This window comes from Botryllus schlosseri, chromosome 2, assembly GCF_051294905.1.
Source record: "Botryllus schlosseri isolate E-star chromosome 2, Bs_hap1, whole genome shotgun sequence".
Taxonomy (NCBI): domain Eukaryota; kingdom Metazoa; phylum Chordata; class Ascidiacea; order Stolidobranchia; family Styelidae; genus Botryllus; species Botryllus schlosseri.
This window is the reverse complement of record NC_137237.1, coordinates 23,071,986-23,087,551: the sequence shown is the minus strand read 5'-3', so window position 1 is coordinate 23,087,551 and position 15,566 is coordinate 23,071,986. Positions and strand designations below refer to the sequence as shown.

At 40.2% G+C, this 15,566-nt stretch overlaps 2 protein-coding genes across 4 annotated transcripts in view; one reads left to right on the top strand and one right to left on the bottom strand.

Moving 5' to 3' along the window:
* The window catches only part of LOC145434224 (uncharacterized), a 239,063-nt gene that overhangs the window by 195,135 nt on the left and 28,362 nt on the right, over window positions 1-15,566 (top strand). The gene's annotated exons all lie outside the window — the stretch shown is intronic.
* On the bottom strand, window positions 3,784-11,959 carry LOC145434196 (sterile alpha motif domain-containing protein 3-like). Of its 3 annotated transcripts, none has more exons than XM_080311523.1 (8): window positions 10,147-11,959; window positions 9,200-9,286; window positions 8,632-8,872; window positions 8,463-8,562; window positions 8,020-8,397; window positions 7,799-7,955; window positions 7,269-7,348; window positions 3,784-4,089 (listed from the first exon to the last, which is right to left on the bottom strand). In XM_080311523.1, the coding sequence occupies exons 1-8, from the start codon at window positions 10,622-10,624 to the stop codon at window positions 3,829-3,831; spliced, it is 1,782 nt and encodes a 593-aa protein (XP_080167649.1). In that variant the 5' UTR covers window positions 10,625-11,959; the 3' UTR covers window positions 3,784-3,828. The 3 variants fall into 3 exon arrangements, with proteins under 3 accessions (XP_080167649.1, XP_080167652.1, XP_080167651.1); XM_080311526.1 differs by having other exon boundaries at window positions 10,382-11,955; XM_080311525.1 differs by having other exon boundaries at window positions 9,348-10,288.

Here is a 15,566-nt window from a genome sequence, read left to right as displayed (position 1 = left end):
TAAAAAAAACATTGGTTTTGACTGTGTCGTAACACTTACTGACCGCAGAAATCAATTGTTTTTCAAAGCGGGGTGAAATGGGGCCAATCCAAGGTAGATGGATGTAAACATCTTTTATTGTTCGTTCGGTGGGCTCTGTTTGTTTTTCTGCGTTGAATTGCGTTAATTTCCTCTCTATGCCACGGCTGATGACGTGTTCAGGGTAACCGTTGTCAAATAAGATTTTTCGGATGTTGTCAAGTTCTAAACTCAGTTTGTTACCCGAACATATCATCAACGCTCTATGCACAAGAGTGCCTATGAGGTTAATTTTTCTGCGTCGTGGACTAAATGAATTCCAGCGAAGTTATTGGCCTGTGAATGTTGGTTTCCTGAAGACAGACGTTTCAAATTTGTTTATTATGTGTTGGTACGTCATGGCGCGGTAATGGCTGACGCCCAAATGCCTATTTCTATAAATCATGCGTATTTCTCGGAGAAGGGAACCTAATAACCAAGACATTTAGTGACACTAAATCGTGAAAAGCGCTAAAAGAAATTGAAAAATGTTGGAAAAAGTTTCAAAAAAATACGCTATGATTTATGTTCATCTGGGTTGGAATGACTTGAGTCCTTTTTTTTAAAATGAAAAATTACTCGACTCGACTCGAGTCAATTTGTGCATTGACTCGACTTGTACTCGAGTCATTGCGCATGACTCGGACCAAGTAATATGACTCGAGACTGGGTCTACCAAGACAGGCATTTCATTGTAATTTCGAAGAATAGTAAAGTTATTACACTGATATTATTTCGTCTATCAGTACTGGTACTTGAAAATGCTACCAAAAACTGTTGAAAATGAGGAAAATGATGATATTTTGAATGAGAAGCATTCAATATCACCGAGTTTCACATGACATTGACTCGAAACTGAACAGTCCACACAATGACTTGGACTCCGACTCGAGTCAGAACACTATGACTCGGACTCGACAGTCTACTCAGTAACTTGGACTCGGACTTGACTCGGCGGTGAATTGAAAATGACTCGACTTGACTCGAGTCAAAACTATAAAAGTGAGATTGACTTGCGACTTGGAACTTTATGACTTGGTTACAACCCTGATGTTCATTTGCAAAATAATTACGGGCTCTTTTCAAGCTCAGCCCCTATCCAATTGGGCGGTTTTGGGTGCCATGGCTACAGTCCAGCACAAAATAAATGAATCGAAGACGAATGCTCGCGCAAACTGCGCTGTTTAGCGATGAGTCAGCTCTTACCTTTTCTGTACTTATGTCGCTCGCATGTCGTCAAATGACACGTCTTGAACTTAAAGTCAAATCGAACATGTTTCCAGCCCTAATGTTACCTCACGAAGTTCTGAATCAGTTAAAAATTTGATGTTTTATTTATTTTATCAATGGACAGGCCTTTTACATTGCATCTTGAATTTAAGATGCAAAATTGTAATATACTCGGCGGACCGGCAGGAATGACGTCGCGGACCGGCACCGGTCCGCGGACCGGCGGTTAAGAACCACTGGTCTAAATAACAATGTGTTTCTGTTTCTTAGACGGCTCAATGCTTACGTTGCGCAGTGCTCACAATTACCAACTCTCTTGTATGATTTGAATCGAACAAATATAGTTTGTGCCTGTGCGTTTATATTCTCACTGATGTGTAGATGGGTAGTGTAGGCTTTTTTTTGCCATATAAATTTCTTTCAACTATTAGGTTATATATTTGGTCTGATAAGAACTGAATGTATCATGTAGCTATACAGTTACGCACGTATTTTATTAGCAGTTCTACGAATGCGTGGGGGATACGTCTTTTTGTATGTATATTTAACTACATATTCGTTATTTGATTCAAGATTAATGATCAATTAATCTGTCTTTCACACAGCTAGTAAAATGTAATGACTTTGAATCATCACTCATACTGCGAAAATTCAATTTGACTTGAATTGTGACTTGACTCGTGACTTGACTTGACTTGACTCGACTTGACTCGAGTCACCACCAAAAAACGAATGACTTGACTTGACTCGAGTCACCTCTGAAAATCGATTGACTTGACTTGACTCGAGTCAAAACCTGCAATGACTCGATATGACTCGTGACTCGAAGGTATAGTGACTTAATCCCAACACTGGTAAGGTATTGCATCCTATCAATTTGTTTCTAATCTCTATTCTCTATTTTGGCAGTGAACTATAAACTGGAGATATGCAATTACTTACGTAGTTTAACAGTTCTACGTATATGTGAGCGATACAGCGCCTTAGTCTTGCGTGTATACTGTATATTCAACTCTACATTGCTTCATCGGCTCAAAATCAATGACCACTCAATCTGTATTTCAGACAGCTAGCAAAGTACAATGACGTAATCATGCCTCATACTTCGAAAAGGCAACTTGACTTGAATTGTGACTTGACACGTGACTTGACTTGACTTGACTCGACTTGACTCGAGTCACCTCCGAAAATCGAGTGACTTGACTTGACTCGAGTCACCTTCAAAAATCGATTCACTTGACTTGACTCGAGTCTAAATCTGCAACGACTCGAAATGACTCGTGACTCGAAGGTAGTGACTTGATCCCAACACTGCGAGAATTACGATGTATTTGAACACTTATATTGATGCACAGTTAGGTGCGATAGCTTAAAGCAAAACCACCTTACTCGATTTTCCTCTTTGTTTCAAACGGTCGTGAAATCTTTACACTGACGCGACCCTGTCCCACAATAGTTCTAGTTGCAAGAAAAGATATCGCTCATAATTGACGGACATAGGCTATTCATCAAGTTTTATGAGTCGAATTTATACTTTTTTGGTGATGATGAAAGGTGAAAATGGCGCTGTCTGTATTCAGTATTAAGCCCGTGATATATCAGAGAGATTTACTAAGACGTGAACTTTTCCAATTCTCAAGCTTGTCTGGACTTGATAACTGTCCTGCTCGCATAGGCCTATATAATTTTGACGTAGTAGCATACAGCAATCATCTCGAAAAACTGCACAACTATTTTTGGTAATTTTATTTCGGGATATATCCCAATCAGAAGTTCGTTACTGGATAATCAGTACATTCCGTGAAATTGCCGAACAGGAAATGATTTAAAGAGCCGTCTACATTGCAGAACAATTTAGCGCTCACACTAAAGTTCAACATTTTTTAGTATCAATCGTTCTGGATACACAATTGAATCATGTAGAAATACTTTCCCTGGAATCGAGTTAAATTTTTCCTCATTGCCCCTCCCGGCTTTAGAACGTGCTTTCAATGCCATGACAAATCTTCAGACTCACAGCAGAAACCCAGAAACCTACTTCACATAGCCGGACGTGGAGATTTTAAATTGTTCTCATAAAATATCAAACCCAATATAATGATAAGTATGATGACATATGCAACAGCTTCATATGTATTATTGGTAATTGTAATATATGCAGAACAACTTTCGCTTTATCATTAGATGTGCGTGTGTGTGTGTATGTGGGAGGGGGGTGGGGGGCGCTCAGTTATTCAGGGCACACTGTAAAAACTGTGGCCACCTTACAGAGGTGTTTCAAAAATCACCCATAGGAGGAGGTATTTGTTCCCACCCTAAGAGGGTGGTGGGCTTCCCACACCTATTTTAGGTGGAATATTTTCCTCCCCTATCCTATCCGTAAACCACCACTTCATCCTATATAGACATCACCTCATCCTATCCGGATATCTTCGTCAAACGACTTCGATGCGCACAACATATATCCACAATAAATCTTCATAATTCACGTGGACATAGATCACAACATCACTTTTATTCCAAACTTTTTCAATTTTCCAATTAATCACGGATTTTTCCGAGTTTGGTTCGAACAGAATAACTGATCTCTTTCACGGGCAAATGAGCCAGAACTGACATGAAAGTCAGAGAATTTTTGATGTTTTTCGAAAACTGAATGTCAAATATCCAGTGGACCGATAGCATCACTGCAAATGCTTCATGGAAGTTGTTGATACTCCCCACTTTTTCACCATCAAAACAGATCGCCCACTCCTTCTTTTCCACAGTAAAGCAAATAGTAGGGTAAGCTGATTTGGGCATCTAAAGAAAGGTTTCGTATTGTGAAACAGGTCAAACATACATATTGGCAGCGTATTATAACTACTAAAAATACTTACTCACTTGAGTAGTATCAAAATACAGTCAAACTACTTCTACTTGTAGCTGCTTTAAAACAATATTTGCACTTGAGCAAAATTCTGTCTTTCTACTTCTACTTCAGTATAGCCTTGTTAACTACTTTCACCATCTTTGGCTCGGGCATATGAACATTATATGGACTTGACAGGCAGGTGTCAATCGAGTGTGCGGACATCCTGAAATTGCTTTGCGGAACGCCATAATATGTATGCCACTGCTTCAATGCGACCGCAATGAAAAGGTTGAATGGGATCGTCAACAGCAGGTCGTTTGAGTAGGAGTAAATGATCAATTGCTCTCATCTAATTTCATCAGTTGCAGCGATAGAAAATATGACTGCTCTGCTGCTGAATTCCCAGCAACGTCATTAGTTATGAATGGTTGCTAGACTAAAAACAATTTATTAGCAATGGGCTATATACCTTATGGAATATAATGTGTCTAAACAAAGGCCGGGCAACATACTTCCCGCGGGCCGAATCTGGCCCGTAAAGGGATTTTGTTCGGCCCGCGGACAGTTTTACGTCTTACATCAGGGGCGGGCAACATACGGCCCGCGAAGGGATTTTGTCAGGCCCGCGGACAATTTACGGTCTTACATGATAATGTGGCCCGCGGCCCCAGTCTTCCGAGATACCCCAGTTCTTGATTACATACATCAAATTTTAGTGACTGTATGTTATTATATACATGTATATTAGGGCTGTTCAAAAATAACTTTTTTTTCCCGATTCAAGCCGGTCACCTCTTAAATCGTCAGGTTGCAGTAGAAAACCTTGCTCACCAAATTTCACTCGATTCCAACCAGTAAAGGCCTCCGCAGATCCAATTAAAATTTTTAATTTATTATGGGAAATTCAAAAAAGAAAATTTCCAAATTTTCCTGCCAACCCCATGAAATTGTTGAGCTGTCTTCAAAGAAGTTGCAAAACAAATTTGAGTCAATTCCGACCAGTAGAAGCGGAGTTATTGGAGTTTTTCGTTGAAATTTCTCGGATTATCCTTGATTGGTGGATAATCCGCGATTTATCAACGAAAAACTTACATACCTCCGCTTCTACTGGTCGGAATTGACTCAAATTTGTTTTGCAACGTCTTTGAAGACAGCTCAACAATTTCACGGGATTGGCAGGAAAATTGAGAATTTTTTTTTTAAATTTTCCATAATAAATTAAAAATTTTAATTGGATCTGCGGAGTCCTATACTTGATAGAATCGAACCAAATTTGGTGTGCAGCGTTTCATAGGGTAACCTGACAATTTAATCAGTGAATGGCTGGAATCCAAAGCAAAAAGTTATTTTTGAACAGCCCTAATGTATATGCGCAGCGAGCGAGTTCGTCGAAGCGAGAAGACTTCCATTATCGGCATTTACCATGTACTCAACTACAATGGCCATTCACACTGCGCCGATATTTCATATTTCGATTCCGTAACTGTCTACTTCAGGGGCGGGCAACATACGGCCCGCGGATACGGATCCGGCCCGCGGACAGTTTTCCGTCTTACATGATAATGTGGCCCGCGGCGCCAGTCTTCCGAGATACCCCAGTTCTTGATTACATACATCAAATTTTAGTGACTGTATGTTATTCCTATAGCTTTGAAGTTACATTGCTGTCGTTGAAATACATTCATTAAATACGATTTATTCCTTGGGTATGTGGATAAATGGGCGAATAATGTATCAATTCAGCATTCCGGCCCGCCAAGTACTTAATTTTCCTATATCCGGCCCGCTGACTGGAGAAGTTGCCCGCCCCTGTCTTACATGATAGTGTGGCCCGAGTCCCCAGTCGTCCAAGATTCCCCGCTACTTGCTGACATAGGTCAAATTTTAGTGACTGTTTGTCATTATAAACATGTATGCACAGTAGGGCTGTTCAAAAATAACTTTTTTTCCCCGATTCAAGCCGGTCACCTCTTAAATCGTCAGGTTGCAGTAGAAAACCTTGCTCACCAAATTTCACTCGATTCCAACCAGTAATGGCCTCCGCAGATCCAATTACAATTTTTAATTTATTATGGAAAATTAAAAAAAAAAATTTCCAAATTTTTCTGCCAACCCCATGAAATTGTTGAGCTGTCTTCAAAGACGTTGCTAAACAAATTTGAGTCAATTCCGACCAGTAGAAGCGGAGTTATGTGAGTTTTTCGATGATATTCCCCGGATTATCCTTGATCGGTGGATAATCCGCGATTTGTCAACGAAAAAATCACATAACTCCGCTTCTACTGGTCGGAATTGACTCAAATTTGTTTTGCAACGTCTTTGAAGACAGCTCAACAATTTCATGGGGTTGGCAGAAAAATTTGGAAATTTTTTTTTTTAATTTTCCATAATAAATTAAAAATTTTAATTGGATCTGCGGAGGCCATTACTGGTTGGAATCGAGTGAAATTTGGTGAGCAAGGTTTTCTACTGCAACCTGACGATTTAAGAGGTGACCGGCTTGAATCGGGGAAAAAAAGTTATTTTTGAACAGCCCTAATGCACAGCGAGCGAGGGTGGAGCTTACGCGTAAGTTCGTCGAAGCGAGAAGAGTTATTACATTAACGTAATTTACGATGTACTCAAACCTAATGTCAGTTGTGGTAATCATGGTCTTTGTCGACTACAACGGTCATTTACACTAGGCCAATAATTCTTATTTTTGATTCCGTAACCGTCGACTTGTAGCAAGACATACTTCTAGGCTTCTGTAAGACACCGCTTATGCCAGGGGTCGCCAACTCAAAACGGGCGGGGGGTCACTTTCAAATTTCGTAGAAGCCGCGGGCAGCATGAATTCAATATCGAGATAATAGGTCACATAGTTTAACTACCATGCTATCTCGTCACTTACTAAACCCTAATGAATTGATATCTGGATAAAATTGGGGTATCCGGCCCGCCGACTGGAGAAGTTGTCCGCCCCTGGTCTAAACCATAATTACATAGTTGCTCTAAAATGCTAGTTGGGTGATTTTCACAGTGGGGAAAAACGTTGCGACTAGGACTGTCGAATGGTTCTGACAATCATGAATTATGTATAATTGAAATAAAACAACTACTTGATAATATCGATGAATGTTCGTACCTGATCAACCAGGAAGAAGTTTGAATATTTTTCGCCAAAAATGGTAGGTAGACCCACCATCCAGTCTAGATCTTCAGATTCTGTAACACAAAATACAACTAATTTACAGAGCATAAGTTTGTTGTTTGCTAAGGAGGTATTCGTATAGATCAGGCTTGACCAACTTTTTTTCTATTTAGGCCCAATTTCTGATATGAAAACAGCTTACAGCCGCACTCCACCGCACAGTCGGCATGCACTAACTTGAAGTCAAATATCCGCATTAAATTGTCTATTATGTCCATTTATTCATATTGGCTTCCAAGGCTACAGGCTAGCTGCCCCTGACATAGATCAAAAATGCCACAAAAACTGATGCCAAGTCCTGATGTTGATTGCTGTACAATTGATCATGACTAATTAAGTTATACCAAATCATGCATGACAATTAATTACTTGGTTGCATAATTGACGAGATCGTTAGTTTTGTTAAAACCAACAGCCTAATTGCAACGATGTAAGTATAGGAATGCAGAAAGTGAACAACGTACTCATCAGCTTTTGAATGGCTACTGGAACTTGCTTTGCATTTGTCAACAACTGAGCGGAGCTGCACTTGTTTTCTAATATTCTTTTGGTTAGGTCAACTTTACAAAGGTCATCAATGCACCCAGAGGTGTGACAAATTAGTTTCATTTCTTCAAGGACCTGAAAAATTTCAGTTGTTGAGATAATAAAAAAAAAATATTGCGAATATGATGACGTTACCTACCCAGCGGGCACTCTGAAAATGAGGATATACTTCCATCACGTTTCGAGTCGACATACCATCCATAATTTTGTCTCTTCGGTCTTTCAATGTCCGGTTCATCCTGTACACCATGGTAACAGGATCAGGATACTTTTTACGAAATTCTTCTCTCAAGGCACGTTGATGAGCTAGCACACTTATGTCGTCTTCAGCGGTACTTGGTGGGGGAATGGGGGATTGAATGCGGGGAACTTTACACCTGGTGGTAGTTGTCTCGTTGTCAGCACTGACGTGTTTCTTTTTGTTTCCAAATTTCTTTTTCTTTTGGAGCACTTCTTGCGCCTTGGAAGACCTACGCCATTCTTTAAATTTTGTTCTCAGCGGCTCTTTCCATGATCCCTGAAATGCATCAGATTGAGACAAAAGTCACACTATTCTCATCCATGCATACAGTAACAACTTACATAACCAGATCCATTTGGGAAAAAGATACTGTCCTTCAAGACAGGGTACTTGTTGATCATAGCTTGAAGCACCGTGTTGTATTGTTGTTTTGTGGGATAACTGTAGTGAATAAAGGAATGGTATATTCTTAGTAGGCTATTCCCCTCCGTAAAATTGTTTGCATACTACCGTGCATATTTCCGCAGGTCAAAAAATAGCAGACGCACAATATCCTTTTTAAGGGTTGCAGGAATGGAAGTCACATTCATTCCTTGGTAGCCTTCTAACTGACGTTCCACGTTGTTGGGTAGATTAAATGTATATGTTGCAGCTGACCAATTGAGTTCAGGCTCATACTCCTCATCTTCAGGCTCGATAAGCGGAGTCTTGCTGGGAGCTTCATTGCTGTCATATGTGTGCTCCATTCCATCTTAACGAAGTAGTGAAAACGTTAACCAGCGTTGCCTGTTTTATATCGATATGGAAGTCTTGCGGCCCGCGGCCTCGGCAAATTTTGAAAAGTGGCTCGCGACCCGTTTTGAGTTCGCGACCTCTGATATACACCGTAGCAGTAGGGCTGGGCAAAATCGAGTACATGAGTGACTCGAGATGTCTTATCACTTAAAAATAGAGACTTTTTCCCAACAATGGACTGAGCTTGTTTTGCGTAGCCTACAATCTCAGCAAATGAGACGGATCAAATAGTATTATATTTGGTTATCTCATAATTAATGTTCAAAGCGACTAATATACTGACCAGATCTATCGTTTCCATCATCAGTGCCCATCATTCTGCTAGGAGTTTCATTGCTGAAGCCAACAAGATTTGATTGCTCCATCCCATCTTAAGAAATCAAAATGAATGTAACGTAGGTATATGCTTTATATCGTTCTGTCAGGGATACCTGGCGTAGAATTGAGGGGGGTCCCCGACAGCATATCTAATGAATCGCTCATCTTCTCGGCAATGCAATAATTACCTGGATTATTATTATTATTATAGATGGTAAAAAGGGAAGTGGCGCATATCACCGATAAAGGTCTGGTGCACCACGTGCAAGGTTAATCGTAAAGAATAATCAATTCAGGACAAATACAAATGAAAATGCTGAGAAAATCATAGCAATACGTTACAAGAATCCACGAATTCGATAGTGGCTAGGCCCCCTCGTAACTGTTTAGTTTGGCCATTGGAGAGTGTTACAGTGATACCAGAGGATTCTAATGTTTTCAAATCATGGTATAACGGTTCAAGTACAGCTGCGTAACCTACCTTCTTAACAATTGAACTTTTCACAATGATGACAGGATGAATATTTCTAAGGTTTGAAAGATATTTAGTCTCAACGTTGCCCAGAACAAAATAGAAACAAGTTAACTTATGGACTATTCTAGAGCTTCCAAGAGGATTACACAATTCGAGATCATCAACGTATAGATGAATACGCAACAGGTTGCGATCGGATTTGAAAAAAGGATGTTCCATGAATAAAGTTCCGTCACAGAAATTGTTCAGCAAGCCATTATAGCTTTCAGAAAGGCTTCTGTCCATGCTCTCTGTTACATCTTTGTGACAGATGTATTTCTCAAGAACACGCAATAACGGAATATAATGATACTTCAAATTATAGTTTTGCAACGGCCACTTTTCAATTGGCTCGATCAAGCCTATGCGAAGCAATGACCTCGTAAAAAAGTACTCACTCTGTGATTGATCAATTACTTGTCCCAAGTCTACTTGGGAAATGTCGTTATAATCCTGCATTATCCTAATGAATTCCAGCATAATATGTCGGGCAGCAGACCTGGGAAGCGTGAATTTCTCTAACATGGATAAGTTCAACTTCAGGCAGGCATCCTTGAAAGTGACCGAGCTTGGTGTTGATGCGAAGGCAGTAGTTTCACATGACTGCTGAATATATCCAGGATTTTCGCTCACCACAAGATCACTATTGTCATCCATCAGTTCAGCAGATCCGCTTGCCTGTACCGTGATGTGATGGCAATTTAAATGCATCCTGTAGCTGTGGTACGTGGTGGCAGTGTGATTGCACGATCCAATTTTACAGATGAACACCTGACAGGTTGGATGATAGCCTCGCAAATGGCTGAGCAAGTATGTTCGACACGAGAAAGCCTTTATAACGCATCCCTCAACAGGGCAAAGCCAATCCATAATCATAAACCTGATATCTCCCTCTCGTATACTCAGCGGACTCGCAAAAACTCGATTCTCCTCTCTGTGCGTTGACGGCGCCGATTTTTTACCACCCGAACTTTTTAGTAATTCAACAGCGAATCAGAAGCAGGTATCGGTCTGACGATATCTTTCACCGTCTGCATTATTATGACGGAACAGTCAAAATCACAGACCATGTAACTCGCACCGTAACAATGGCAACAGCAAACTTCAAACTATATGCGGTAACGGTAATGGCCGCTCAACGGACGATTGGGTAATTGTTGATTCCAACACTTTCAAATTGAACAAATATCTGCTCCCCCTAATACTGAGAGAGAGATTAAAATTTCATTCAAGGATTATGTGCTTAATTTGCATGGTTGGCCGATAAATATTATCTCGCTTCCTCTGTGTATCGCAGTGTGTGCAGTCACACAATCACATATTACTATCTCTTCGGCCTTCATGTGTTTGTTTAACCAGCCACCTTGCGCACATACTTTCAATTTAGCGACATCAACCCCGAATATGCACCTAACGCCAGTGTTGGGGTCAAGTCACTATCTTCGAGTCATTGCACATTTTGACTTGAGTCAAGTCAATCGATTTTCGAAGGTGACTCGAGTCAAGTCAAGTCACCCGATTTTTGGAGTTGACTCGATTCCAGTCGAGTCATATGCCGCTGGACAAGGAAGTGCAGATATAGCCTTTACGACTTTCTAAGTCATGCACCACCCCTCCACGCTATCCCAGTAATGCATGAGCGCCAAGCAGGGAAGCCATGGATACCAGTGTTACTAATCAGGTCTTTGGTCTGACCCGGCCGGGAATCGAACCCACGACCTACCGATCAAGAAGCCGGACGCTTAACCATTACGCTATCTTGATCGGCTTACGCTATCTTGATCGGCATCGCAACGCACGATCATTGAGTGATTGGTCGCTCTCACTGCGTTTCAAACCATCGTTTCGCGAACAATTCGAACACATGCAAGATACAGTGATTTTTATCGACGCCGACCATACTTGATGACTCGAAATTGACTCGTGAATTTTGCTCCGAGTCACGAGTCAATCCACATTTCTTCTATACGCCGAGTCAAGTCAAGTCATTTTAGCAAAGTGACTCGAGTCAAGTTAAGTCATTCGTAAAAGGTGGCTCGAGTCTGACTCGAGTCGTCCCAACACTGCCTCACGCGTATATAGGCGAAGTCATCATTCACGCTCAAATAGGGGAGGAAAGAAGAATATCACCTTTCTGAAGGTGTATTATATTCTCCCTCCTCCAACCATAGGAGGAAACAATATTTCCGCCCCGATTCCACCCTAAAATCCACCTTTATTTTTTACAGTGCAGTATTGAGATTAACGTGAAGTGATGGATGAAAACCTGGCTATCATGATACCTTGTATATATCGAATCTATCAGAAATGCTGACGAATTCGAAGTCGTTCATAATGTCATAAGCGGTGTCATCGCCTTCGTAAACAACAAGATGTCAGATTCGACGCTAGTGTAGTCCGTATAGTTAGTTATATGGTATTATACCATTACAGTATCAGTAGTATGCCACCAATCCCAAATATTGGTAAAAGGGCCCTATCATCGTCAAACTAACTTATGAGGCTTCCCAGCAAACACATTACGGCAAGCGGATATCCGTCGGATAACTTGTCATTTGGCCCAGATTCATCCTAGTGTCATCCGGTCGCACCGAGAATGTCGAATCTTGGTGTTATCCAGTTCTCGTCCATTCATCATCCCATCAAGTCATTTCCTGGCCACTGTAGGGTCACAGTCTGGTTGAGACTGATATCCAGAGACTATCCACTGATCAACCCTCTGAACACTACCTAGCTATAGCTAGCTCCTGAAACTCCATATTCCCTTATACCACAGGTCAGGCAACGCAGAAATATACTTACACAAGATTGATTTCCAGGCAAAAGCTTATATTATCAAATTGTCAGCAATAAATAGCAGCAACAAGTAAAATTAACAACTGCTTTAAATCACGTCAAAATCAATCACTCACTCAAGTTAGAGAGATACCATAAAGCAGCAGGTGGACTTGAAAATATCACAAGCAGTCGATAAATCGGGGCAAAAAATGAGATGACTACGAACTATGTACACTGGGAAGAATACCACACATGGGCTAGTGTTGAAAAATTAAAGAAAGTCCGAAGCAATTACCTTGAATTTCGTCAATGAGAATAAAAACAAGACCCACCGCATTACACATACACAACTATATCAGAAATACCAGAGGTTGGCAAGTTTTGAAAATCATTATAAGCAATAATAAAAACTGCAGCAAAGTGAAGCACAGCATTGAGTCAAAGCAACAACTGTCAATCAATCAAGGTAAAGAAGCATGCACACTGAGAGGATTACAGAATACGAAACATGGGCAAGTGTTGAAAAATTATGATAGGTCGAAGCAATTACCTGGCGAAGCAATTACCGGGCGAAGCAATTAGAAGACACGCACCGCATTACACATGCACAATTGCACATTCACAAATGCATCAGAAATACAGAGGAAGGCAAGTTGTGAAAATCATTATGCAAGAAGACATAGCGATACTTTTAAAATTGCAGTGAAGTAAAAGAAGTCAAGCATCGAGTCAAAGCAATAACTGTCAAATCAAGTTGAAAAATTACATTCACAATATGAGAACACATTAGAAATGGGATGGTAACAAACATTCAAAAAGTGGCAGGTTGAAGTTCTTCAATAACAGTAAAAATAATGCACATTACAGGAAAGACCTGACATTAACATTTAAGATGGCAACTATTCAAGATGAAGAGGTAATACCAATAGAGATACAAGAAAAATAGGATGTTTTACTCTGGTCATTCGGTCGTTCCGACATCCTCTATGTGCAGATCTGTCACACATTGTTCAAGATGCAGTATAACAAACAAGGCACTTCAGCTCAAGTTTTGCCTACTTTCACTGCATGTTTTTGTGACTACTCCTACTTACCTTTCCAAGACATAACCAGTTAGATAGCCCCTATAATGTAGTAATAGTGAATGCAATTTAGAAATCGCACTATAATTGGAGTGCCATTATATATTTTTCGCGATGGTACATCCTGCAATTTTGAAAGCGGCCTCTACCAGCTGCAGTAACCTGCAAGCGTGCGACTCGTTCTACTTTTGGAAAGTACTCAAGTAGTCACCATTCCAGATCCACCTTCACTTGAGCAGCAAGGATGACTCACTTTCACCCCTTTTTGATCGTATATACCATGTCTAGAGCGGATGAAAATAATAATCAGCAAATTCAACTGTAACTTGTAAAAAATTCCACAGCAAGCAATGCACACTTGCAATCAACAATCTCTCTAGCTGGAAATATCTTCAATCTTCATACAGGTTTAATTTGCAACGAGGTCAAAAGTTGGTAGGAGGGGAATGACTTTATACAGCATCCTCTTTCTCGTCATCGTCTGCTCAAGGCTGAGACAGGATGTGGACTTGTTCTGCATTCTTGTCCTAAAATAATTAGCAAGAAAATCATTACAAGCGAACATGAAACAATCCTTCAAAATGCTACCAACTCCGAAAGCCTTGCAAAATACATTCAAACACTGACAAAGTACAGCATACTATGCATAAACGCACAAATCATGAATATTACAATTTATGACCATTATAGAACAGTGGACACTAAGGGTGCTCAAAATAAACTTTTTTCAAATTTGATTGGCTTAGCTGGCAAATCAATCAAGTTACCTAAAATACCTTGCACAACAAATTTGACTCATTTTAACCAGTAGATGCTGAGGTCATCCAATTCAAAATTTCCATCATTTTTCAAATAATAGTCTTTACGGTGGAAAATTTCTCCACTCAGACATGATCAAAAATGCCTAAGATGTAGGGATGCTTTTTTCCACTCATTTCCATCTTTACAGGGGCCTATGGTAGAGTTTGGATGAAGACATCGCCAGTTGACGAGTAAAAGATATGACACGGATTAGCTGGAAATTAGTAGACTTCATTGGAATAGCTAATAGACACGTTCAAGTATTGGTGATATACTTTGCAAATAAACTACTTTTCACACTAAAATTAACGACCACGAAAACGAAAAAAAAACTGACACGTAGGTAAAACCTGAATCTGCGCAATTGGCCACGAACAGACGCGAACGAACGTAATTGTTTAGCGCTAATACTGAAACATCAGAGGATACATGTACTTAACCGTAATAAATGATGCTAACTTGGTAAATTTGAAGAAATTTCAAACCCCTCCCTTGTTTCATCTGATCACCCTATGTAGAAATAAAAGTCGGCGCCTATGATTACGCAATATACCCATTATTCCCTCTGCGCGATATATTTAGACAATCAATATTGCATGTACCTCGTATTGCTGATTTCTGCTTTTGGATGATGCATGGCGCAACACAGATCTGACTGCAATCTCGTAGTCCTTTTCCGGTACAGTCGTAGGAATATTGCAACAAGCACCTTAACGGGAAGATTATAGTAAACAATTCATAGAGACGACAAACTAGTTCAACCTACGATACTTAATGTCTCGCATAAACTCAGTGCACACAGAGCTTTCTTCCCAGTTCTGCTCAACTTTATCAGTTGCCACTCTATTGGGAAACTCCGCGCTAATAAAATAAATATACTATATACTCACCATTTCCAGTAGGAAATTCCCAGCAGAATGAACCTAAAGGACTCTCTCTAGGAAGGGCTGCTTGCTGAGACAATAACGTATCTGAACAGATAAATAACAGTCAGTGGCACCTCAAACACACAATAACAGGCATGGGTTGATTAGACGCAATCAAATAATGGTAATCTTATAGCTGGCGAACAGAGCGCAAAATTTTATAAAACAGGTCTCAATATAAAGCTACTTTCGCACTCATTCAGAAAATGTAAATTAAAATCTGGTCCGGGC

Coding starts and splice junctions, on each gene's coding strand:
- LOC145434196 (XM_080311523.1), bottom strand. CDS start 10,624: ATGATTATGGATTGGCTTTGCCCTGTTGAGGGATGCGTTATAAAGGCT. Junction 9,287..10,146: donor AGTAATTGATCAATCACAGA/GTGAGTACTTTT, acceptor TGATTTCTTAAG/ATGGGATGGAGCAATCAAAT. Junction 7,349..7,798: donor AGCCATTCAAAAGCTGATGA/GTACGTTGTTCA, acceptor TTTGTGTTACAG/AATCTGAAGATCTAGACTGG.